The following is a 26,625-nucleotide window of genomic DNA, read 5'->3' as shown; positions in this document are numbered from 1 at the left end:
TGCAAAGCAAAGGTAGTATATATTGACGACTGTGTGTACATGACTGAATGCTGTACATAAGTTTGAAGAAAGTGCCTCTTCACCAACACCAAATACACACTTTTGTAGTATTTATTTTCTCTGTGACAGAATAAATCCTGTATGTACAGCACAAGTTCAGTAACACACTGGCAAAAAAAAAAAGAGAAAAAAACCCCACCATTTTCTCAGTTCAATGAATTTTCACCCAGAAGAGCGCACACTGTTGTTCACCAAGCTTTTCATCTCATTCGTCTCTCGAAAACAGAGCACTGAAAATTCAATAATTCCATCACATGACAAAAAACAAAAACCCACATCTCAATGGTTTCAGGGCAAGCCAGGGTTGGGAGAAATAATCTCTTCAACACCCATGAGAATGACAAACCGATTCAACTGATCAGTTCACATGGATGAAAATTAAACATACAATAATCTCATTATCAATCTTGGATTATTCACAATATTTTTCAAAACAATGATTGATTCAACAGATAAAACTTGACACGTTATGATGCAAGCAAAATATTCCTACACACACTCACACACTGATAAAATTTTTTACTCATCTAAAATCACACCACGAGAATAAATGTTAAACTGAAGAACAATAACTCTTTTATTCTGAAGTTATGATGAAGTAATGACATTTTTATTTTTTAGAGCACTGAGAACAAAGTTTGGCATACACACAAATTTAGGATGTGTAAAATTAACTACCGGTGCCAACCAACCCACTCTCTGAATTATTGGGTGAAAACTACAGTCGAAGCGAACCTGTCTTTGCATAGGCCTTCCCACTCCAAAACAAACCACACCTAAACTAATATCATTATCATTTCATTCATCATCTTTTTTTTTTTTTTTTAAATCATCAGAACAACACAACATTAATAACCTGACAATTATGATGATGTTGGTGACTTGTTTACATTCAGCAAAGATGGCTAACTATCTTGTGGCCTGAATTGTGAATCTTTCAGTGACTTTTATTAAATTCTAAAAAGGCTCAGAATTGGAAAAAAAAAAAAAAAAAAAAAAAAAAAACCCTCTCCCCCTCCCCTCATGACTTTTTTTTGGCTCCCATGTCTTTTGTTGTTGTTTTTTTCTAAATTGAATTTATCTGATAAGAAAAAAATAAGACTGGAAATATTTTTTTCTAAACTGTGAGAGAGCTTGCTGACTTGTTTTCTGATAATAAGAGAAACTGAGAATTTCTGAAGAATTAAATGCAGCACAAAAAACAAAACAAAAAAAACAAACAAAAAATCCATGGAAAATACTGAATGCGAGATAAGACACTACTGAAGCAGACACAGAAAGAGGTCAAATGTACCGGTTTTGCCATCTCTTCCTCTCTTCCATCAAAGTTTCCAAATTTCACTGTGTGCTATGGACCTTTCACACAGTCTTGCCAACGCTCCCAAACACCAACTCTCCAAAAGGAAACGGAAATCACACCCTGCACATTATACAGATATCACATCCACAGCTGAATGCAACATTCTTCCTGAAGCTCTCAACTCATTTGTTTTTTGGGTTTTTTTTGGTTTTTTTTAAATATATACATAGCATTTTTTGTGTCAGTCTGAGAACCTCCTCTTAGAAAAAAAAAAAAATATATATATATATATAGGTCATCCTCTTATCAGCATTCAACAGAGCTGTCCAGAGTTATCAGGCTATCATATCAACTGTTATCAGATGATCAAGTGTCATCATGCCATAGTAAAGACTATTGGCCAGCTAGCCTATCAGCTTGACAATATTTTTCACTGTCTCAGATGGACTGAAACTGATCTATGTGTAAATGATTTGTCACATTCATGAAATTGATGTATAATAAGTAAATGATTAATCACATTCATGAAACTGATGTATAATGTGTAAATGCTTTGTCACAGTCAAGAAATTGATAGGTAATAAGTAAATGATTAGTTACATTCATGAAACTGATGTATAATGTGTAAATGCTTTGTCACAATCATGAAACTGGTGTATAATATTAAGTGATTTGTCACATCCACTCTCATCTGTCTCTGATTTCAAGCTTAGCTGTGCCACACTCCAAATTCCATGGTTTCAAAAGCAGAGGTAATAAGTACTGGGAAAAAATATTTTCATCACAAAATAAATTGCACTGGAAGAAAACCACAAGATCTTCAACACACATTTTATGCGCACGCACGTACACACACAAACATATTTTTTACACTCTCGTACAAATAAAATTGAGTGGTGACACTTATTCATGCTTTGTTTACATCTTTTAAAAAGAACTGTACACACACAGATTACCAACCTGAATCCCCTTCTTTACATCACATATTCCACCAGTGCACTGAGTAACCTAGCTCTGGTTTGGCAGAACGCTGAACAGTCTGCCAAGAAGACGGCATTGACATTCAGCTTATGTTTTAACATTACTCAGTAGTCTGAAGCTGAACAGAACTCTCTACAAGGAAACTACACACGCCTCTGCTGCTCTCGTTAAGAGAACATCTGAGAACAGAATGACACCTCCCAGCCTGCATCCTCCTGTGACTGTCAATGTCTTGAGGAACAGTTCCTGAGGTCCTACATCTTCTGTATGTCAAAGTGACCTTGGAGGGGGCGGGGGTGGGGTGGGGTGGGGTTGTGTGTGTTTCAGTTTCAAGGCAAAGCTAATGCATGCAGACTGATCCACACACACAAGACATCTGCTTTAAAAAAAAAAAAAAAAAAAAAAAGCAGATGCATGACCAACGCATGAACCCTGTGCATTGGCCCGGCCTTGAGAATCAAACTAAATAACAATTTCTCAACAGTGGATGCAGACATTCTGCTAACCGGGGGGAACCCTCAGTAAGAAATTCCACAAAGGTAACAAACCTATGCCCCCCATGCCAAGGTCAAATTTAACCAGCCTCCAGGAGGGAAGGTCAAACTATGGAACAAAACTATTTCAAAACACACAATCTTATCTATAAATAAAGATTAACAGAAAAAATGCGTGGGGGGAAAAAGTGCCTGAGTGGTAATTTCAGGGGGTTGGGGAGGGTGCTCTGTACAGAACTGGTGCCACCGTGGAAATGCTGCCCAGAACATGACAACACAATGCTATCTATCTATCAATAAACATCTGACAACAACAAAAAATAAGACACCCTGTCACAAAAAAAAGAAAAAGAGAGTGTGACAGAAAGAGACTGAGAGAGAAGCTAAACAGCACTTTCCCCCCTCCAGCCACAGTGCCAGTGTGAGTTCCACCACAAACAGACAACAGCAGCAGTGTGCTGGGGAAACTTAAAAGCGTAAGCACAAACATTACAGTATCGGGATTAACCCCTTAACATCTGAATCTTGATGAAATTACAATATATCACAGTACCAGGTTAAACCCTTCAACTTCAAAATCTTGATGAAATTACAATCATTAAAGTATCAGGTTCAACCCTTAACTTCTGAATCTAGATGAAATTACAATCATTACAGTATCAGGCTGAAGCCCTTAACTTCTGAATCTTGATGAAATTACAATCATTAAAGTATCAGGTTCAACCCTTAACTTCTGAATCTAGATGAAATTACAATCATTACAGTATCAGGCTGAAGCCCTTAACTTCTGAATCTTGATGAAATTTGGTAAGTGTGACATCAATTTGAAATGCAGTCATTACTTTCTTTTGGCGCTTAACTTTGCTGTCATTGATCTTGATGAACAAAAGTAATGCAGCAGTCACAAGATAGGAAGTTAAATAAAGAAGGGTGACTTAAGTACTGACCTGTAAGCCCTGCCCTATCTCAGCGAGGTGACAGCCCTTCACTGACATCCTGACCTGTAAGCCCTGTCCTATCTCAGTCAGGTGACAGCCCTTCACTGACATCCTGACATGTAAGCCCTGTCCTATCTCAGTCAGGTGACAGCCCTTCACTGACATCATGACCTGTATGCCCTGTCCTATCTCAGTGAGGTGACAGCCCTTCACTGACATCCTGACCTGTAAGCCCTGTCCTGTCTCAGTGAGGTGACAGCCCTTCACTGACATACTGACCTGTAAGCCCTGTCCTGTCTCAGTGAGGTGACAGCCCTTCACCGACATCCTGACCTGTAAGCCCTGTCCTGTCTCCGTGAGGTGACAGCCCTTCACTGACATCCTGACCTGTAAGCCTTGTCCTCTCAGTGAGGTGACAGCCCTTCACTGACACCCTGACCTGTAAGCCCTGTCCTGTCTCCGTGAGGTGACAGCCCTTCACTGACATCATGACCTGTAAGGCCTGTCTTATCTCAGTGAGGTGACAGCCCTTCACTGACATCCTGACCTGTAAGCCCTGTCCTGTCTCAGTGAGGTGACAGCCCTTCACTGACATCCTGACCTGTAAGCCCTGTCCTGTCTCCGTGAGGTGACAGCCCTTCACTGACATCCTGACCTGTAAGCCTTGTCCTCTCAGTGAGGTGACAGCCCTTCACTGACACCCTGACCTGTAAGCCCTGTCCTGTCTCCGTGAGGTGACAGCCCTTCACTGACATCATGACCTGTAAGGCCTGTCTTATCTCAGTGAGGTGACAGCCCTTCACTGACACCCTGACCTGTAAGCCCTGTCCTGTCTCCGTGAGGTGACAGCCCTTCACTGACACCCTGACCTGTAAGCCCTGTCCTGGCTGCCAACAAGCTTTCTCCAGCCATCCCAGTCCTGTGCCAGTCGCTCCAGCCATCCCCTGGTGCGGCCTGTCCTCTTCATGTCTGTCTCCATATCATGGTGCAGTGTATTTCTGTCGACCTCTTTTCCTCTGTGGGTTCCAGGTGACGGCTTATCTAGTAGTGCTGGATGCAGGCTTGTGAAGCATGTGGCCACTCCATCTCCTGTGGTTTTTCGTGGATTTCTTCCTCTTCTTCTTCAGACTGTCTTGTTCACTCCCAGAAGTCTCTGTTAGTGATTCTGTCTGGCCAGCAAATGTGAAGAATCCTTCAGAGACAGGTGTTGATGAAAGCCTTCAACACAGCTTCACTGTAATGTGGTGTCTTAAAACTTAAGCTATGAGCATTTATTTTGATGATCATTTCCAAACTTTAAAAAACATTTTTAGATGGCTGCTGGAAAAAGAGGGTGGTGGTCAGGGACGTGGAAGGGAAGGTAATCTAGGAACAGGAGTTCATTAGCCGTAGCTACTTTCATTTTCTCCCCATAGGTGGGTAGTAGTTTGCACAGGACAGGAATCAGACCCCTGCTGGAGTCTGGGTCACTGGAGAGTATATACAGTTGAAATATCATTTCCAAACTATTTGTTACATGTGCAAGCTGAATCTTGAGCATCATATAATCTTTATGTATCAAAAATGACAACTATGAAACATCTGCAGCCTGGTCTTCCTTGCAGAGTGCTTCACACTTCATGGGTATCCGAGGTCTTCTACATGTTACACTGAGTTCACCTTTCTTCGCATATCTGAGATCTTTACAGGAAACAAACCAGCCCCCACATAATATCAGAAATCCTTGGCAAGTGTATCCTTGCCAAAACGTAACTTACTACCCATAACACACACACACACTCACAAACACACACGTCAACATAGCAATTTTTTTTTATAACTTTTCCCCCCTCAAATAAAGTAAAACAGAAAACATATCTAGAAATCAGCTGTAAATGAAAAGCAACCGCATTTTGCTACACTGCACTATGCACTCACACACACACACTCACTCACACAACACATACGAACATAGTTACAACCAAGGTTGACCATTGCTGCGATGGTGTTCAACAAACAGGAGTCCAGCCATCCATCCCTGCACACAGCCCCTGATGACCATCATCCTGGCTGATAAGATGACCCAGCCCCTCTCTCCCCAACCCCCTCTCCACCCACCACACCACACTGTGACAATCAGAGTAAGGAGACAGCCAGGACTGTAACCACCACCACCACCACCACTCCTGTTCCTCTCCCGCACATAACGTGGACGCACACACCTGCCTTTTCAGGGAGGAGGAAAAGACGTTCCGGTCAACTGCCTGCACCAAACTTTGGCTCCATCGTCTTCCACCACACACATCCATGCATGTGCTAGGTGTGTTTGCCGTCACCCATGCTTTGTTTTGGGTGTGTTTGCTGTCACGATGCTTTGTTCTAGGTGTGTATGCTGTCACATATGCATTGTTCTAGGTGTGTATGCTGTCACACATGCTTTGTTCTAGGTGTGTATGCTGTCACATATGCTTTGTTCTAGGTGTGTTTGCCGTTACACATGCATTGTTCTAGGTGTGTTTGCTGTCACACATCCTTTGCTCCAAGTGTGTTTTCTGTCACACATTATTCAAGGTGTGTGTGCCGTCACACATGCATTGTTCTAGGTGTGTTTGCTGTCACACATGCTTTGCTTTAGGTGTGTGTACTGTCACACGTACACTGTTCAAGGTGTGCTTGCTGTTACAATGCTTTGTTCTAGGTGTGTATGCGATCACATATGTATTGTTCTAAGTGTGTTTGCTGAAACACATGAACTGTTCTAGGTCAGAATGCTGTAACACATACATTGTTCTAGGTGTGTTTGCTGTCACACATGCATTGTTCTGGGTGTGTATGCTGTAACACCTGCATTATTCTAGGTGTGTTTGGTGTCACACATATCATTCTAGGTGTAGGTGCCGTCATTCACACTTTCCAGGCATGTATGCTGTCATCCACACTATATTTGAGGTGTGACTGCTGTCAAACGCATCATGCTTTAGGTGTGTGTCATTTTCTCCTTCAACTCTGCAAAGAGTCACTGAAGTGAAGAACCGTTCAACAGATCCCTCCAGATCCATCACTTGCGTGTCAAAGCCTGCACAAGTTTCTGCAAGTGGTTTTCCTGTCCATTTTTTAACGTTGTCAGCCCACTGTTGTTGGCTTTTTCTTTTTCTTTTCTGTACAGCCCTCCGCCTCCTTCCCTCAACAAATCCATGAAGGATTGTTTTCAGCACAACCGTTGGATCTTGTTACACGTACTGGCTTTCTATTCTAGGCGTGTACGCTGTGATACACGCTGTGCTCTAGCTGTGGTGTGTGCTGTGTCATACGAACACCTTGGCCAGAGCATCGGCACCGGCACTGGCGATGTAGGGCTTGTTGGGGTGGAAGGCCACATCGTGAATGGACTCATCAAACTTCTTGCGGTGCGAGGTGATCTCCTGCACGCACGTCTTGCTGTCCAGGTTCCACAGTCGGATGGAACAGTCGTGACCTGGCGCACACAGAAATGAGGTCCCTCACATTTTGGTGTGAATTTTTGTTCTGCAGGGGCAGTTACCTCCCTCCCCCCATCTGCCCCCCCCCCCTCCCTGGCCCGGCTACTTCCACCCCTCTCTCCACAGCAACGCACACACACATGCAGCATCCACACACACACACACAGAGTATCACCACACATTCACACACTCAGCACCACACACACACACAGCATCACCACACATACCACCCCCCCCCCCACACACACACACACAGTGTCACCACACATACACACACACACAACATACACAAAGAGCATCACCACACATGCTCACACATGCAGCATCACCACACATACACATGCACACACAGCACTGCCACATATACACACACACTACTGCAACACATACACACAAAAATTTCTTTCAGTGCTAATGTTTTCATGATGCCATCTTCTGAGCTAAGTGGTTCAAGTGAAACAGCTCTGGGCAAGAAATATTCACTCTTTCCATTGTCTGGAACAACTAAACCTTCTGGAGAACAAGTGGAAATGGAAATGCTGCTCTCTCCACTTGTGTGATGGGCAACCAGTATGTGACTGTGTCAGTGAAAAGGTGACTGAGCAGTCAGGCACAATGCAGACCAATCGTTCTTCTCTCCTCCCCTTTTCAGGGAGACAAGACGTGTTCTATATCAATACAACATATCAGTACCATATCAATACAACATATCAGTACCAGAACAACAGATCTGTCTCTGTGAGAACTGTGGGACTGTTTATTTCTTGTATTGGACTGTATTACTCTTTTTGTCACAACAGATGTCTCAGTGTGAAATCAGGGCTCCCCAGGGAGAGCATATCGCTACACTGAGAGCACCACCCGTTTAAAGAATTTGTTTTTCTGCCTGCAATTTTATTTGTTTATCTATCAAAGTGGATTTTTCCACATAATTTTGCCAGGGACAACCCTTTTGTTGCCATGGATTCTTTTACGTGTGCTAAAAGCAAGCTGCACACAGGACCTCGGTTCATCGTCTCATCTCCGAATGATCAGTGTCCAGACCACCACTCAAGGTCTAGTGGAGGGGGATAAAATATTGGCAACTATGGGATTTGAACCAGTGCACTCAGATTCTCACACTTCCTAGGCCAACACTCTTCTTACTGTTAGCAATGAAACTTATACTACCTCTTTCTCAGCAATATACACTACTTACCCAATGAATCAAGTCTGCTGACTTGTTATTGCTCTACCAATATTTACTTTTAATCAACCGTCTCTTTCAGTCTTTACTAAGGGAGGGCATGTAGAAATTTGGACGAACAGTTGAGTTGGGTTTTTTTTATCCCAGGACAACAAAAATAATAAGTGAATTTCTAGCCCTGCCATAGCCACTACACAGTCAGTCTGACGACCAGAGGAAAACTCACTTCCAGACAAGAGGTACAGTCCGTTGGGATCCACAGCAAGACTGGTCACCGAGTCCAGATGGGCCACCATGGCATGGATCAGTTTGCCTGCAACACGCGTCACAACCATGCAATAAAAGGTACAACACATAACGCAACAATCATTTACAACACATTACACACACAAAGACACACACACACACCACAGACAGTGTTTACCTGAAGTGTGGTCAAAGAATTGGATGTGTTTGTCCTCGTCAGTGGTGATGGTGATGGGCACACACACACACACACACACACACACACACACACACACACACCACAGTGATTACCTAAGTGTCAAAGAATTCAATGTGTCTGTCCTTATGGGTGGTGATGGTGATGGGCACACACACACAAACACACACACACACACACTCACATGCACACAATCACACACACACACACTAACACACACACTCTCACATACACACACAAACACACAGTGATTACCTAAGTGTCAAAGAATCAGATGTGCCTGTCCTTGTGGGTGGTGATGGTGATGGGCACACACACACACACACACACACACACACAGTGATTACCTGAAGTGTTGTCAAAGAATCGGATGTGTCTGTCCTCATGGGCAGTGATGGTAATAGGCATGGTGGGGTGACTCAGCAAACAGTTGATCTGGTTGCTGCCACTGGCATCTGTAACACACATCAACACACTGTCAACACAATGCCGACACACCACCAACATGCCATCAACACATCATCAACATGTTGTCAACGCATCAACACACCGTCAACATGTTGTCAACACAACATCAACATGTCATCAACAAACCATCAACATGTTATCAACACACCATCAACTCTGTCAATATGCCATTAATGTCATTAACACTCATCAACATAATGTCAACACTGTCAACATGTCATGAACACCATCAACACACTGTCAACACACCATCAACATGCTGTCAACATGTCATCAACAAACCATCAACATGTAACTGATACACTGTCAACAGACTGCCAACACACCATCTGACATGACAAGACGTCAAACATACCACAGCAGACCAACACAGGAGGACGTACACACCACAGCAGGCCAATATGACATGAGGACGTATGTACCACAGCACATAAGTGGATGTACTTTCCACAAAGCATGAGCAGAAGAGGACATTCATACTGCAGTGCATGAGGGATTCAAGGGTGATGACCTGCTGTGTAGTCTCAAGGTCCAGGAGGTTGGGCATACATACTACAGTAAGTAAAGTAAACACAACAAGAGGACGGACGTACCAGTGTGAGAGGGTGAGGACCTGCTGTCCAGTCTCCATGCCTAGCAGGAAGGAAATATGTACTACAGTAAGTACATTAAAGACAAGAGGATGTACGTACCACAGTGTGTGAGAGTGTCGAGGGTGAGGACCTGCTGTCCAGTCTCCAGGTCCAGGAGGTGGGACATATGTACTACAGTAAGTAAACACGAGGATGTACGTACCACAGTGTGTGAGAGTGTCGAGGGAGAGGACCTGCTGTCCAGTCTCAAGGTCCAGGAGATAGGCAGTGGAGGAGGTATAGCCCACCACCAGCTGGTTCGGGTCACAGCGCACAAAGTCCACAGACGTGGGCATGCCTCTCTCTGTGACACATCAACACACTTTCTGGGTCAATAGAGGTGTCACAGTGTGGCAGACTGTATCCATACGACACTACATCTCCATGTCTCAAGTTATGGCTCCGTTTTGATGTAGTACTTTTAAGCATTTTGTAAAGCAGAAAGTTGTTGAGCGTGTCAACATCACTGCCAGCAGGTAATGTTGATCACAAGAAGTGATTCTAGTTATTCTGGTGAGGTTCAAGGAGAAAGGTGACAGAACGGTTAAGACACTAATATGCCAATATAGAGAGTCTGTAAGGGTCTGGGTTCGAATCTTGCTCTCACCCTTTCTCACAACTTTGACTGGAAAATCAAACCGAGTGTTTAGTCGTTCGGAGGAGACGTTAAACCGAAGTCCCATGTGCAGCACGCAATCGGAAAACACACCAACGGCAAGAAGAGTGTTGTCCTCTGATAAAATTCTGTAAAAGAAATCCACTCCGACAGGTTCATAAATATACATGCATACACTCAAGGCCTGACTAGGCGCACTGGGTTACATTGCTGGTCAGGCATCTGCCTAGCAGAAGTGGCGTGATATATTTGGATTTGTCTGAATGCTGTGAAGCCTCCTTGAGAAACTGAAACTGAAACTGGTGAGGATTACACCCTGCCAAGTACACTGACAGTTTGAGGTGTGGTTGTGTTGGATGTGGGCATAAAAAACACACAATATCTTAGCTTGAAATCTTAATTTCTGAGTTACACTTACTATGCAACCCCCCAAATGAAGACAACAAGCTGAAATCTTGTGAACACAGTACGCATGTGTCATCATATTGACCAGAATTTTGATTTGCTGCATGACAGCAACAATAGTGACTGTAAAAAGAACATGGTGGAAAACAAAAGTAATGTTGCTGATCAACTAAACACAAGCACGCGTGTATATGGAGCAACAAACTGATCTGACATAACCAGTAAGGTGTTGACCAGTGAAACACTCACACATTCAACACACTCCACAAGGAAGGTGTGGAGGAACACACACACACACACACTCTCTCTCTCTCTCTCTCACATACACACACTTACACACACACGCATTCTCTCTCTCTCTCTCACACACACACACACACATAAACACCAACACACACACAAATATACCCCCACCCCTACAATGACCTGAGTCTACAAGGAAAGTGTTGACAAGCAAAACACACACACACACACAAAGCAGACCCCCCCCCCCCCACACACACACACACACTCACACACACTGACCTGATTCTACCAGGAAAGTGTTGAGGAGTGGGGCCTTGGTGCCAGGACTCCAGAGCCGCACGGTGCCGTCAGAGGAGCAGGACAGGAGGTGCATCTTGGAGCTGTGGATGGACAGTCCCCACACCGCGTCCCTGTGGCCCTCCATTCGGTCCTGTAGCACACTGCCGTCTGGGGACAATAATGATGATGATCATAATGATAATGATGACAATGATGATAATAACAGTCCCCACACTGCGTCCCTGTGGCCCTCCATTCGGTCCTGTAGCACACTGCCGTCTGGGGACAATAATGATGATGATCATAATCATAATGATGACAATGATGATAATAACAGTCCCCACACCGCGTCCCTGTGGCCCTCCATTCGGTCCTGTAGCACACTGCCGTCTGGGGACAATAATGATGATGATCATAACCATAATGATGACAATGATGATAATAACAGTCCCCACACCGCGTCCCTGTGGCCCTCCATTCGGTCCTGTAGCACACTGCCGTCTGGGGACAATAATGATGATGATCATAACCATAATGATGACAATGATGATAATAACAGTCCCCACACTGCGTCCCTGTGGCCCTCCATTCGGTCCTGTAGCACACTGCCGTCTGGGGACAATAATGATGATGATCATAATGATAATGATGACAATGATGATAATAACAGTCCCCACACCGCGTCCCTGTGGCCCTCCATTCGGTCCTGTACGCCCACTGCCCTCTGGGACAATATGATGATCATAAGAAATGATGACAATGATGATAATAACAGTCCCCACACCGCGTCCCTGTGGCCCTCCATTCGGTCCTGTAGCACACTGCCGTCTGAGACAATAATGATGATGATCATCATAATGATAATGATGATGATAACAAATAGTTCTCACACCATATCCCATTGGCCATTCAAGCTGTCCTCTCTTAAACACACACACACACACTTCCCATCCTGTTCCCCCGGTCCCCACAAATCCCATGTGTCCACTGACCAAAAGAGTCACAGATGTCCATTCAATTCAATTCAAAATACTTTATTATCTGCTTCAACCAAAAACAGAAAATTCTCTTTAGGCTCACTTAAAATACTGAACTGGCTCTCTCTCTCTCTCTCTCTCACACACACACACACATCACACACAGATTCCCACCCTGTTCACACAACCCCTACAAATACCATGTGTCCGCAGATCAAAAGTCATGGAGATCGAGATCCATGCTGAAATAGGCTCTCTCTCTCTCTCTCTCTCTCTCTCACACACACACATTCCCATCCTGTCCCCCATAAATCCCACCTGTCCACTGCAAAAGAGTCAAAGATGGTCCATTCTGGAGCTCTCTCTCTCTCTCTCACGCACACACACACACACACACACACACATTCCCATCCCGTCCCCAACAAATCCCACATCCACTGTGAATGAGTCATAGATGGCTATCTCTCTCTCTCTCTCTCACACACACGCCCCCTCACCAAAAGACTCATATGGGTCCATGCTGGAGATGGCTCTCACTCTCTCACCCTGCCCCCCCCCCCTCTCCCACACACACACATGCCCCCTGACCAAAAGAGTTGTATGGGTCAATGTTGAAGCTGGATCTCTCTCTCTCTCACACACACACACACACACACACTCACCCACCCACCCACATGCCCCCTGACCAAAAGAGTTGTAGGGGTCAATGTTGAATCGCTCTCTCTCTCTCTCACCCACACCCACATGCCCCCTCAGCAAAAGAATTGTAGGGGTCAATGCTGAAGCTCGCTCTCTCTCTCTCTCTCTCTCACACACACACACACGCAACCACATGCCCCCTTGGCAAAAGGGTTGTAGGGGTCCATACTAGACCTGGCTCGGTCTCTCACACACACCCTCCCACACCCCCACATGCCCCCTCACCAAAGGAGTCGTAGGGGTCGATGTTGGAGGAGGGGATGTTCCAGCAGAGGATGGAGGAGTCCATGCCCCCCGTAAAGCACTGCTCCCCTGAGGGGCTGACGGCCACGCTCAGCACAGGCCCCACGTGGCCCCGGAACGTGTACACTGGCTCCACGTCCAGCGACGCCGCTCTGTCCACACACACACACACATCGCAAGTCTCATTGAAAAATAAAGACAAAAACGTGCTGAAAACAACTCTTCAGCTCACATGAAAATACTGCCTTTTTAACATCTTGGGTTGGACAAGACAAATCAAGGGAGTACTTTCATGTGAGCTGACAAGTGTTTAGCCTTTTCAGGTTCCACATGAATTCATTGTTTATTTATATTTTGTCTCCCTCTGCAAAAAAAAAAAAAAAAAAAAAAAAAAAAAAAAAAAGGCAGAAAATAAGCCTAGCAGAACTGCATGCAATCTTCTTTTGAAAGTCCACATTCTGTGAGGATTATTACAAGAAATCAAGTTTTTATTATGAGCCTGGCGGAGGATCCAAGCGAATAAATGTGAGTTGATGTTAGTCAAGATGTTGTGGCACTTACTGGTGAAAGAAAAAAATTATTTAAAAAACCAATACCAACCACAAAAAAAAAAAAGAAAAAAAAAAAGAGGAGAGGTAAAAAAAATTAGTCTGGAGTTCCAAACTGCTGGAACCCAGCTCTATAAGTGCAGTTATGATATGATCAGAGAAGGCTGATTCTTTACTGACGAGGGTGACAGAAAAACAGGGTATATGCTTTTTTTTTCTTTCTTTTACAACACAGAAACCGGCACTCACTTCTTGGCAGGGACAGTCTTCTGCAGGTTCCACAGCTTGACAGTGTTGTCTTCTGAAGCTGTCAGCAGCACCGGCTCCACAGGGTGAAACGCCAATGCCCTCACTCCGTCAAAGTGACTGCCATCACAGTCATTCCCCTTGTTGCTTAGTGCTCTGCGCGCATGTGTGTGTGTGTGTGTGTGTGTGTGCATGCATGCATTTGCAAACTGGTGGCAGTATGCACATGTGAGTCGATGCACATGGTTTTTTGGTTTAAAATGTTCATGTTTCATATAAACCTAGGACATACTTTCAAGGCCTAAGCAGCATGTGGTGTAAGGTACAGATTACAGATTACAGAATACTTTATTATCTCAACAAGAGAAAATTCATTGGTGGTGTAAAACACATAAACAATACATGGAAATCACAGTCATTCAACATGTATACATAAAAGATATAAAATGTTTAGATGGCAACCCATGCGTAAAAAAATAATAATAGTAGATAACAAAAACACAACAGAAACCTTTAAAAGGTAGCTTAGAGTAAATCATACATACATCATCACAGTCATACATGTGAAACACAAAATCAATAACAAGATATGAATAAAATACGCATGAATAGCATACTAAAAGTAGACATAAGACATAAAAATTATAATAACAATGCAATTCAACAATACTTTGATTTAAGATGTCACATTCCACATACACACACTCTGGCATACATTTAAAAAAAAATTTTTTTATCACAGATCTGATTATCAATTATTGCTGTTTAATAGTTGAATTGAAGTTGGTATAAAGCTGCATTTGGTTCTGTTTGTTTTAAATTTTGGGACACAGAACCGTTTGCCTGATGGTAAGAGTTGGTAATAATTTGCCAGCGTATGGCTGCTGTTGCTTGAAATGCGTTTGGCTTTCTGTCGTACTCTGACATTGTACAGTTTGCTTAAGCTGTCCTGTCTCACTCCCACGACCTTACTGCACAAATTCACAGTCTTGTTCAGTATATTCTTATTCTTCACAGCTAGACCGCCATACCAGCGTATAAAAAAGAAAGTTAACACAGATTCAATTAAAAATCTATAAAACCCTTGAAGTACTTTCAAATTAACTCTGATGTTTCTGAGTTTCTGCAGACAACACATGCGAGAGACTGGCATTTTTTGTGAATGTAAGTTGTATTAGAAGTAAAATTCAGTTCATGATCAATAATAGTTTCTAGGTATTTATATTTATGCACTCTTTTAACCTTTGTATCATTGATGAACAGGTTAGGAACTGGAGAGGCGCTTTTTCTTAAATCAATTACCATTTCTTTGGTTTTCTGAACATTAAGATCTAAATAGTTATCTTTACACCAGGAGGAAAATTTTTGAACTTGCTCAAAATAAACAGCATCAGAATTCAAAAGATCTTCTACGGCTGAGTCATCAGAATACCTAATTGAAGGAGTTGTGTCTGAGCCAGTGCAGTCATTTGTATATAATGTAAAGAGAACAGGGGAAAGAACTGTACCTTGAGGGGTACCAGTGGAAGTTGTCTTCACAGAAGACAGAGCTTGTCCAAAATGGACTAAGTTCTCTGAACAAGGAAACTGTTCACCCATAAAATGAGGTTAGTACCGATGTTGAATGAAAGAAGCTTACATGCCATGAGATGTGGCTGAATGGTGCTAAATGCCGATGAAAAGTCAATAAATAAAAAGTGTATGGATCAGTGTGCATACTTTTGATACCTCCTTGAAACTGATACTGTTGTGCAGTTGATCTACTCAGTGCCACACAACATACTTTACTGTATTAATTGAGGCTTTCTAGAACTATCTGCTGAAAAATGTTTGACATTTTGCCTGCTCTATAATAAATTGTCCTTCTGACTAAGAATCCCACTTAAAAGTGCAACTTAAAACTGCAATTAATCCACAAACTACAATGAACTTCTTCCTGGTATTTTATTATCTTAGTTCAGCAAAACCAAAGACACCCTTAAAAGCAGACAACAAGCAGTAGTTGTAGTTCATACTGATACCACACTGATCTCATTTCAGCAGCTGCAAGGTAAAAAATGTCTCTGCACCTTTGTCTATACCTGTCTTTCCACAATATTGCAATGCTATCAAACACACACACACACATACACAAAGATAACATTTTATAAGCTCTGTTCACACCGTAATGTGTGCATACCTTCGCAAGGTGTATTTGGCATTCCAGGTCTTCCTGAACACTTCTTTGGGTGCTGAGATCTGAGAACAAAGCACATGCACGGGTGAATACCACTGTCTGTCGAAGCACTTTGTATCTACATTGCTGTATAAATTTATTCCTTTATTAGTCAATGTTTTTATTTTTTCAAAAATTTGTTCCTGAGTTTGTCTTTAAAAAAAAACACCTCTTGTTCACTATAATGTAAATGATGAACTTGTGATGAGGAGTACCAAAGACAGATGTACAGACAGAAAAAAAAAGGAAAACCACCAATGATTTTTTTTCCAGGCTGGTCACAGCATCTGTGCAATTCTCTTCAGAGCTTCCTACATCAATTCTACCCCCATGGTAGTTTTTCTAACGAGCTCACAAAGCCATTTTCATACTTCAGATCATTTTGTGAACTTCACTGACAACACTTGTCTGTCTATTTTCACAATGAACCATGCTATGTCTGTATATTTTTACAACAAACCACGCAATGTCCGTCTATTTTCACAATGAACAATGCTGAAAATTGCAAAAGTATTTGGTTTCTAAATAGGGTGGGGGTCTGAGCTTTCTTTACAGTAATCCTTTCCTTCACTTCATTTCATTAAATATATCTTTCTGTCATAGAGTGTGGGGGCCAGAGCGTTTTTTACAGTTACTGTTTCCTCGATAATGAATGAATGATAGGGATACTTATATAGCGCCTATCCTCCGTCGGAGACCAAGCTCTAAATGCTTTACAAACAAAGGGTCATTTGCACAACAGGCTGCCTACCTGGGTAGAGCTGACTGACGGCTGCCACTGCACGGTTATCATTTCAGGCACACACACATACACTCAGAAAAACATGTAACATTTTATGTGTGTGACTGTTTTTTGTTTATTTATCCCACCATGTAGGCAGCCATACTCCGTTTTCAGGGGTGTGCATGCTGGGCATGTTCTTGTTTCCATAACCCACCAAACGCTGACACCGATTTCAGGATCTTTAATGTGCGTATCTGATCTTCTGCGCGCGTCTATTTCATTCAGTGTATCTTTCCAGTCATCCCAGCACTCACATCGTAACTGGAGGGGTCGGCTTCGTTGGTGACAGTCAGGCCGGCCAGCTCCCCCAGGCCGAAGGCACTGTTGAACTCATCCATGTCGGACCCCCCCAGCATGGCCTTGTGGGAGCCCGGGGGAAAGCCCATCCCTCCTCCCCCCTGCAGGCCTGGGTCGTCGACAACACACCACACCACACACACACTGTCAGTAACATGGCACACCATACCACACACACAGTCAGTAACATGGCACACCATAACACACACACACACACACTGTCAGTAACATGGTCCTGGATCGTCAACACCACACCACACACACACTGTCAGCAACATGGTCATGCCCTCCCTGGGTCATCAACAACACATCACACCACACACGCACTGTCAGCAATATGGTCCTGGGTTGTCAACACCACACCACACCACACCACAAACACACACTGTCAGTAATATGGGCACACCATACCACACACACACACTGTCAGCAGCATGGTCAAACCCCCGGTCGTCAACAACACATCACACCACACACACTGTCAGCGACATGGTCCTGGGTCATCCACGCCACATCACACCACACACGCACTGTCAGCAATATGGTCCTGGGTTGTCAACACCACACCACACCACACCACAAACACACACTGTCAATAACATGGTCCTGGGTCATCAACACCACACCACACACGCACACACACACACTGTCAGCAACATGGTCCTGGGTCATCAACAACACATCACACACGCACTGTCAGCAGTATGATCCTGGGTCATCAACACCACACCACACACGCACTGTCAGCAGTATGGTCGTGGGTCATCAACACCACACCACACACGCACTGTCAGCAGTATGATTCTGGGTCATCAACACCACACCACACACGCACTGTCAGCAGTATGGTCCTGGGTCATCAACACCACACCACACACGCACTGTCAGCAGTATGGTCCTGGGTCATCAACACCACACCACACACGCACTGTCAGCAGTATGGTCCTGGGTCATTAACAACACATCATACACACACTGTCAGTGACATGGTCCTGGGTCATCAACACCACACCACACACACACTGTCAGCAACATGGTCCTGGGTCATCAACACCACATCACACACACACTGTCAGTGACATGGTCCTGGGTCATCAACACCACACCACACACACACACACACACACACTGTCAGCGACATGTTCCTGGGTTATCAACACCACACGACACACACACTGTCAGCAATATGGTCCTGGGTCATCAACACCACACCACACCACACACTGTCAGCAACATGGTCCTGGGTCATCAACAACACACCACACACACACTGTCAGCAACATGGTCCTGTGTCATCAACACCACACCACACCACACACTGTCAGCAACATGGTCCTGGGTCATCAACACCATACCACACACACACTGTCAGCAACATGGTCCTGGGTCATCAACAACACATCATACACACACTGTCAGTGACATGGTCCTGGGTCATCAACACCACACCACACACACACTGTCAGCAATATGGTCCTGGGTTGTCAACACCACACCACACACACACTGTCAGCAATATGGTCCTAGGTCATCAACATCACACCACACACACACTGTCAGCAATATGGTCCTGGGTCATCAACATCACACCACACACACACTGTCAGCAACATGGTCCTAGGTCATCAACATCACACCACACACACACTGTCAGCAATATGGTCCTGGGTCATCAACATCACACCACACACACACTGTCAGCAACATGGTCCTAGGTCATCAACATCACACCACACACACACTGTCAGCGACATGTTCCTGGGTTATCAACACCACACCACACACACACTGTCAGCAATATGGTCCTGGGTCATCAACACCACACTACACCACATACACACACACACACTGTCAGCAATATGGTTCTGGGTCGTCAACACCACACCACAACCCATACACTGTAAGCTGTAAATGAATTCCCACTGCAGTGGAAAAACCATCGATCATACAGCTCTCACTTTGCTGTTGGCCCAACAGTAAAGCATATGTTATCTCTGACACAAGCCGAGCATTGAGCCTATGTACTTAAATGTCATAAACCACACTGTGTGTGCCGACAATTCCTTATAACAACAAAGAAATCACACAGTCAGCAATTCTTATCCCATCCTGGCAAAACAATGTGGAACAAAGTGTCCTTCTTAAGTCTGTCACCTAGATGCCCTGTTCAGTTTTGAAGGCCGCTCAAAACAGAACCCCTGTCTACTAATCCAGGAAGAAGGCAGGGCCCAATCCTCTCTCACAGACGTTTTAAACTTCCCCGACCAATTTCAGGTTTCCGTTCACGCCTGGGTGGTGAGAGGAAAACTGGGAGTCAAGTGCCTTTCCCAAGGACACAACACCATGCCGAAACGAGGCCACAAGGATCATAAGTCCAACACCTTAATGATTCTATTGTGTTGCCGCAACCATTATGAGCAGTATCAAACTAAGCACTTTCCTGGCACCAGTGTTCTTCATGCAAAATATTGAATGAAAGGCGAACATACTGACCTATAAACTACAAAAAAGAAAAATACTCCAAAAATTGGTTTTCACATTAAACAAAAAAACTTGACAATAATTATGCTTTAAAAAAAATCTTTCTTTTTCAACTTCTACTGCTACGGCTGCTGCTACAACTACTAAAGTTCTCATAGAACAATTCCATAGGTACTTATTTTGTATTAGACACAAATTTTCAAATATATTTGTGCAATCATAATAGAACCATGCGAAACAGAACATTATTACAAATGTATCATCACTGCAAAATGCATGAGACCTAGTAAATACTTAATCAATGTAAACTTATAATTCAAATTTCCATAATTTGCTTATTGAATAAAACAAGCCATAAAATTGGGAAAACACTGCAATGAATACAATACTATCCTCCATAATATGTGGTTTTAAGTCCAAGAACTGCACATATGAACAAGTATTTGACAACAATGCTGTACATGTAAGCAAAAGACTTGCGAAGAATAATGATCTTCTGAGGTCACACTTCCATATCGCAAATTCTAAAATATCCAGTACCGCAAAGTCATGCAAGACGAGGGTGACGTGGTTAATGATCAACATACATATCAATTAACCTTTAAACAACCCACATCAGTCTCTGAAATCAGTTTATATTCACCAGCTGCATAAACAATTCAGTTCAGTTCAGATACTCAAGGAAGCGTCACCGCTTTTGGACAAGTCCATGTTTGTTACACAACATCTGCTAAACAGCTGCTTGACCAGCACCATAACCCTACACACTTTGTCAGGCCTTGAGCAAAAAATACAAAGAAATAAAGTAAAATAAGATACAAAAGTAAATAAACAAGACAGATAAAAAAATTGCATAAAATAAAAAAGATACAAATAATATTAAAAATGGACACACACAATCGTTTATTGTTGCGGCTATAAACCTTTAATTTAGGGTTTTCATGACAAGTAAATATAATTCTGATTCTCACGCACGCACAAACACACACACATACACACACTTTTTCACACACACACACACATACACACACACACAGAGGCACAGCAAATATGCAGCAAATATGCAGTCTCACAGATATAAAAGCACAAATGCTGACAGGCCCAACACTACTCATGAAAGCACATGAGCCCCAACACACACACTCACACACACACTTACACCCCCCTCCACTCCCCAAACATACTCACAAACACCTACATTTTCCATTTACCACATTACCCACAGACAGACAGACACACACACACACACTCACACACACACAAACATCTACATTTCCCATCTACCACATTACCCACAGAACCCCCCACCCCCACACACAAACACAGATACATACACACATATGCATACAGAGACAACACAATATGCATCTATGTAAACATAAGTCCACACTTGTGTGTGTGTGTGTGTGTGTGTGTGAGTGTGTGTGTGTGTGTATGTAAGAGAGAGTGACAGAGATATGTAGATACACACACACACACACACATACATAAACATATGCTTACTCTCTTGGATGTGATATAAACATGGACAAAAGCATCCTTTTACAGACACACACTCCCACACATACATATGACAATATGTATCATAGATTGTAAGAGAAATACCCCAACCCTTTCTCCCCATGCCCAATGACACAAATCACCACCGCGAACCTGGCATCACAAAAAATAAAGCATTATAAGCTAAAGACCAAATATTTCTCTGCAGAATCAAACCAACAGACTTCATCCGAACCAAGCAGAGTGTGTGGATAACCCTTGGCTGTTATCTTGAACAACATGAAACAGCTCAATATTACTCAATTGCTAACCAAAAAAAAAAAAAAAAAAAAAAAAAAAAAAAAAATTTTTTGGGCTAATATAACAATCATCATTTCTATTTATTAGTAATCATTCTAAACCTGTACATGCATGTGCAAAAGCATGAGAAACAAAAGTGGCAAGCTTTTAGTTCAAAAGCTCAAAGTTAAAAAAAAGTTTTCAAGCTGAAGCAACAGCGTAAACTCACCAGAAAGGAAATGAGAAAGAAAGAAAGAGACATATTTACATAATCAGTACTGCATTTGGCAGAATACTTTGCAGAACGATATACAAACGTTGTCATAAAAGACAACTGCATAAAATTGTCTTTTACGACAACAGAGGTAGCAATGCCGAGTACACAGGCATCCAAGCAAACAATCTTATTTGCTGGCAGCGAATACTTGTCTGCTTGTAGGAGAGTAGCAGCCGAGCATGGCAGATGGCTATGAGAAGAGTGAGCCAGCCCTGGCCAGCAGTATGTTGGATAGGAGAGAGGGAGAGAGGGAGGGAGAGCAGTGTCGGCCTACCACTGTCGATATCCTCCACCTCAGCACACCGGGGCGAGGAGCCAGAGGAGGAGTCAGACTGGAAGCATGGCAGTTCCTCATCCGACCCCAGATTAGCTAACATGGCTTGTAAGGCAGACCGCGAGGGCCCTAGTATCATAAGGGGTCAGCGCGTGAACGGATGTACAGCTGTGTGCGCATTCATGACTGTGCAACAGTTACATACCTAAACACCTTTCATTTGTGTGTGTGTGTGTGTGTGTGCGTGTGTGTGCGGGCGTGCGCACGCGTGTGTGTGCACTACCACACGCATGAACACACACCATACATGTAACTGTCTTTCTTGCTCTTTCAAAAGCAAATGCTTTAGAACTGAGCTGGAAACAGAAACCCACATTTAGCAATGAAAAGGAAACCCACTATGCTATTACTACCAACTACCTAATCAACCAAAAACCACTAAAATAAATTCAGGATGCAACATTCGGTAAAGAATCACCACAAACCAACCAACTTTTCAAAATCATGAAAACCAAATCTTTAATGTGCAAGACTGGCCCTTCAATTTAAACAAAAATGAAATGAAATAACTAAAAAGTTGGTCTTTCAATGTAATAATACAAAAATTATCAAAGCAATGAATATTAAGAAACACACATTTAAAGCAAACACCAAACTTTTATAGTTGCATTAAACAAAGAAACGTATTCACTAAACATGTCTACAGAGAATCTCATGAACTGGCTCTGGACTGTCTTGTGATAGGACTCTACACAGGCAGAAAAACTAACACAAAATACATTCAAAATATATATAGACAAAAAAAGAAGAAGAAAAAAAAACACCCAAACCCTAATGCAAAATCCATTCAAACTATAGAAAACAAAAACCCTAACAAAACAACCCTGTTAGTCAACAACCTCTTTCCCATCTTGCCACTTTCTTTACTCTGACAACAAGCAATGGATTAATCTTACTGAAACTCTAAACTTCATAATCCAAAGCATCTGATAAAGTTCATGTTTTCAGACAAGCCCGTCACTGAAGGATTCAAAGCTGCTATGTCATGGCTTTCAAAAAGAGCAATGATTCTCCAATAAGAGTTATGATTTCCAACATGGCTTCCAAACAGAGTAGTCATTAATTCAGACAAGCCTTCTAAAAAGAGTTGTCATTAATTCTGACAAGCTTTCCAGAAAGAGTTGTCATTAATTCAGACATGTCTTCCAAAAAGAGTTGTCATTAATTCAGACATGGCTTCCAAAAAGAGTTGTCATTAATTGAGACACGGCTTCCAAAAAGAGTTGTCATTAATTAATACATGGCTTCCAAAAGGAGCTGTTATTAATTCAACATGGCTTCCAAAGAATTGTCATTAATTCAGAAATGTCTTCCAAAGAGAGCAGTCATTAATTCAGACATGGCTTCCAAAAAAACAATGATTATTGCAAACACAGCTATAATAACATTAGTTGTTTTGTTTTTGGCATTTGAAGTATCAAATATGCTGCCTCAGCACCTGCTGGAAAAAGTACCAATGGGCAGAATCTGTGTCCCCTTGTGAGCCACAGGTTACCACACACCGGTTTGGTATTGACATTCCATTTTTATGTTACTGCTGACTGGATAAAGAATCCCAGGGCAGATCAGCACTGTCCCTAAGCAGCTGGAAACAGGTAAACTACCTGTTTGTCTGAAAATAAGATAATCAACCTCACACAGATTTTCTCCACATCCCCCCACCCAAATCTATTTCAATTGGTAAGAACAGCAACAGTTTTATAACTTTTTCAAATACAGTAAAAACTGAAAGAACTATTAAAAAAAATAGAAAAGAAAAAAAAGAAAAAAGCTGGACATAAATAGGAATAAAAAGGAAAGCAAGAGACAAAGAGATACAGACCGTCAAGTCTGTGACACTTACTGTGTTTCTCTTTTCTCTCCCTCCTATACTGTTCTTTAAGCTCTGATATATGGCGCTGGTCAACTCTCCACTCCGCATTAGCGCTTGCCTCTTTCTGGTCTGTACATTAACACACACAGAGTCAGTCACAGGTCAGGGGTTCCATACCTCAGGCCATTGCTCAACGTTTTAAACTCATCACTGGACCCCACAAATCTTTTGGTCTTACTCCTCTAGTATGCAGAGCTGAGGGTTGTTGTTTGTTTATTTACTCTGAGTTTGTTGTGTTATCTCTACATTAATTTTGTCACAACAGATTTTCCTGTATGAAATTCAGGCTGTTCTCCCTGAGGAAAGCATGTTGCTATAGTGCAGTACCACCCATGAGTTTTTTTTGTCGTTTCTTTCTTTTTTTTCTTTTTTGATATATCTGCAAGTGTATTTGTTTAACTAACAAAATGGATTTCTCTATTTGTTTTACTATCAAAGTGGATTTTTTTTTTAACAGAATTTTGCCAAGGACAACCCTTTCACTGCCATGGGTTCACTATGTACGGTAAGTGCATACTGCACACAGGACCTCAGTTTATCGTCACAACCGAAAGACAAGCACCCAGATTACCACTCATGGTCTAGTAGAGTGGGGAGTGGATAAGGAGGAGGGGGAAAGGGAGTCAAAATCCCAGTTGGGCGCACTACCACTAAGCCACTGCCCTTCTGCCTTATGCTTGGAATTTCTCCTTGTCTCTGTGTTCTAAAGTCTCCATCAGGCATAGAAAAAAAACAGTGTATTCAATCAGTGAATAAAAAAAATTATAAAAAAAAGGTGTATCCAATCAAACCATCTCTTCCAAATGTAAGATGTGGAAAAGTTCAACCAAACGCAGACAGAAAAAAACAACAAAAAACCCCCCAAGAACACAAACAGAAACTGATATTCAATGCAACAACTTCACACATTGATCCAATGGGCAACATTCACACACATACACACACAGCCAGGTCAACTGAAGTGTCACACAAGTCGTGCTGTGAGGATGTCATGGTTTAGTAAAGGACACAACCACAACAGTGCAGCAATCCTTGTCAGTCACTGACTAGCGCCCTGAGTGTTGCTGATGAGTCTTCTCATCAGTGAAGTACTGTCACCTCCCTGAGACCGAATTGCAGGTCAGGATGTCAGTCACCGTTCTGTATTTGAATTTCGTCCTCTTGGGACTGCTTTGCTTTTTTAATTAAAATCTAAAATGTGTATCAACAACAAAAACAAAAAAAAAAGGCACAAAAAAGGTAGTAATTGTCCTTCAAACCCATGACATACTGATGTCAGTTCACCACGTTCACCAGTCAAAAGGTTAAAACAGCTGCTGGTATGAACAGTAACAACACTCTGTCAAACATCTGTTAGAATGGTCACAACAATCTTAAGCCAAAGAAAACAACAACAAAAAATCCTGTCCCTCAAGGGGTTAAAACAGCTGCTGGGATAAACAGTAACAACACCCTCCGTCAAACATCTGTTAGAATGGTCACAACAATCTGAAGCCAAATAAAACAACAACAAAAAATCCTGCCCCTCCTCTGCATCATGACCAAAACTAAAAGGAAATTTTCCATACAGAAATGAGATAATGGCTGACAGTACAGTCACATGGGGAAACGTGGCTGTTTCGAATGTTGTTCTCTCCATTCTACACCTTTTCCAACATTCATTTTGACTGTCCATATTCTGGGCAGGTCTGACAAGATAAGGGGGGAAAGCATCAATTTCTCCCTTCCAGTCCCTAAAGTTATGCCTTCTTCGCTTTCATCACTTTGAGATTGAAGAAAAAGGAAAACATTTTTCCCTAAAATTACATTTAAGTCTTGTACTGTGTAAGACATGATAATTTGTGACAATTGAAATTCAAATAATCAAATGACAGAGAGAAAATGCACTACTGGGTCATGGTATAGTGTGTGTAAACTAGGATCTTTTTCCCTTTTTTCCCCCCTCGACAAACCATGAAATGGAATAAATACAAAACTATTAGTCTCAACAGCTGTGGAAAAGATGACTCACAATCAAAAGATGGAAACATCTAAAGATTCAGAATGACACAGCGGCTAGTCAAGGGCAGGGTTTGGCACACACACACACAAACACACAAAGAGTCACAGACAGAGACAGAGACAAAGGGGAGTCACCTCACAACGCAAAAGGGGACAGGGGTTAGTGCAACATGACCAACACGCATGTTCAGACAACCACACACCTCCAACACATGTTTTCTGAAAATTACACACCTCCAACTCAGGCTTTCTGACTGCACATAACCAACCACACACAACACATCTGTCTTCTGACAACACAGTGACTATTACACACCTCCAACATGTTTTTGAGACTACATGCAGATAACTACACACCTCCAACAC

General features: G+C 42.6%; 1 protein-coding gene across 2 annotated transcripts in view; it reads right to left on the bottom strand.

Annotated features, from left to right (window-relative positions):
- Window positions 1-95: 95 nt before the first annotated feature.
- The window catches only part of LOC143281213 (striatin-3-like), a 39,519-nt gene continuing 12,989 nt past the window's right edge, over window positions 96-26,625 (bottom strand). The window contains exons 9-19 of one of the 2 annotated variants that reach the window (XM_076586291.1): window positions 24,229-24,327; window positions 22,326-22,454; window positions 17,472-17,623; window positions 16,398-16,456; window positions 14,222-14,338; window positions 13,407-13,576; window positions 11,506-11,673; window positions 10,123-10,263; window positions 9,207-9,314; window positions 8,644-8,730; window positions 96-7,227 (exon numbers count right to left, since the gene is read on the bottom strand). In XM_076586291.1, the coding sequence (XP_076442406.1) occupies window positions 7,058-7,227; window positions 8,644-8,730; window positions 9,207-9,314; window positions 10,123-10,263; window positions 11,506-11,673; window positions 13,407-13,576; window positions 14,222-14,338; window positions 16,398-16,456; window positions 17,472-17,623; window positions 22,326-22,454; window positions 24,229-24,327 (1,400 nt within the window). In that variant the 3' untranslated portion in view covers window positions 96-7,057. The remainder of the gene's footprint in view (window positions 7,228-8,643; window positions 8,731-9,206; window positions 9,315-10,122; window positions 10,264-11,505; window positions 11,674-13,406; window positions 13,577-14,221; window positions 14,339-16,397; window positions 16,457-17,471; window positions 17,624-22,325; window positions 22,455-24,228; window positions 24,328-26,625) is intronic. The other variant, XM_076586292.1, reaches the window with a different exon arrangement.

Source organism: Babylonia areolata, chromosome 4 (assembly GCF_041734735.1).
Source record: "Babylonia areolata isolate BAREFJ2019XMU chromosome 4, ASM4173473v1, whole genome shotgun sequence".
Taxonomy (NCBI): Eukaryota; Metazoa; Mollusca; class Gastropoda; order Neogastropoda; family Buccinidae; genus Babylonia; species Babylonia areolata.
This window is presented reverse-complemented; position numbering and strand designations above follow the sequence as displayed.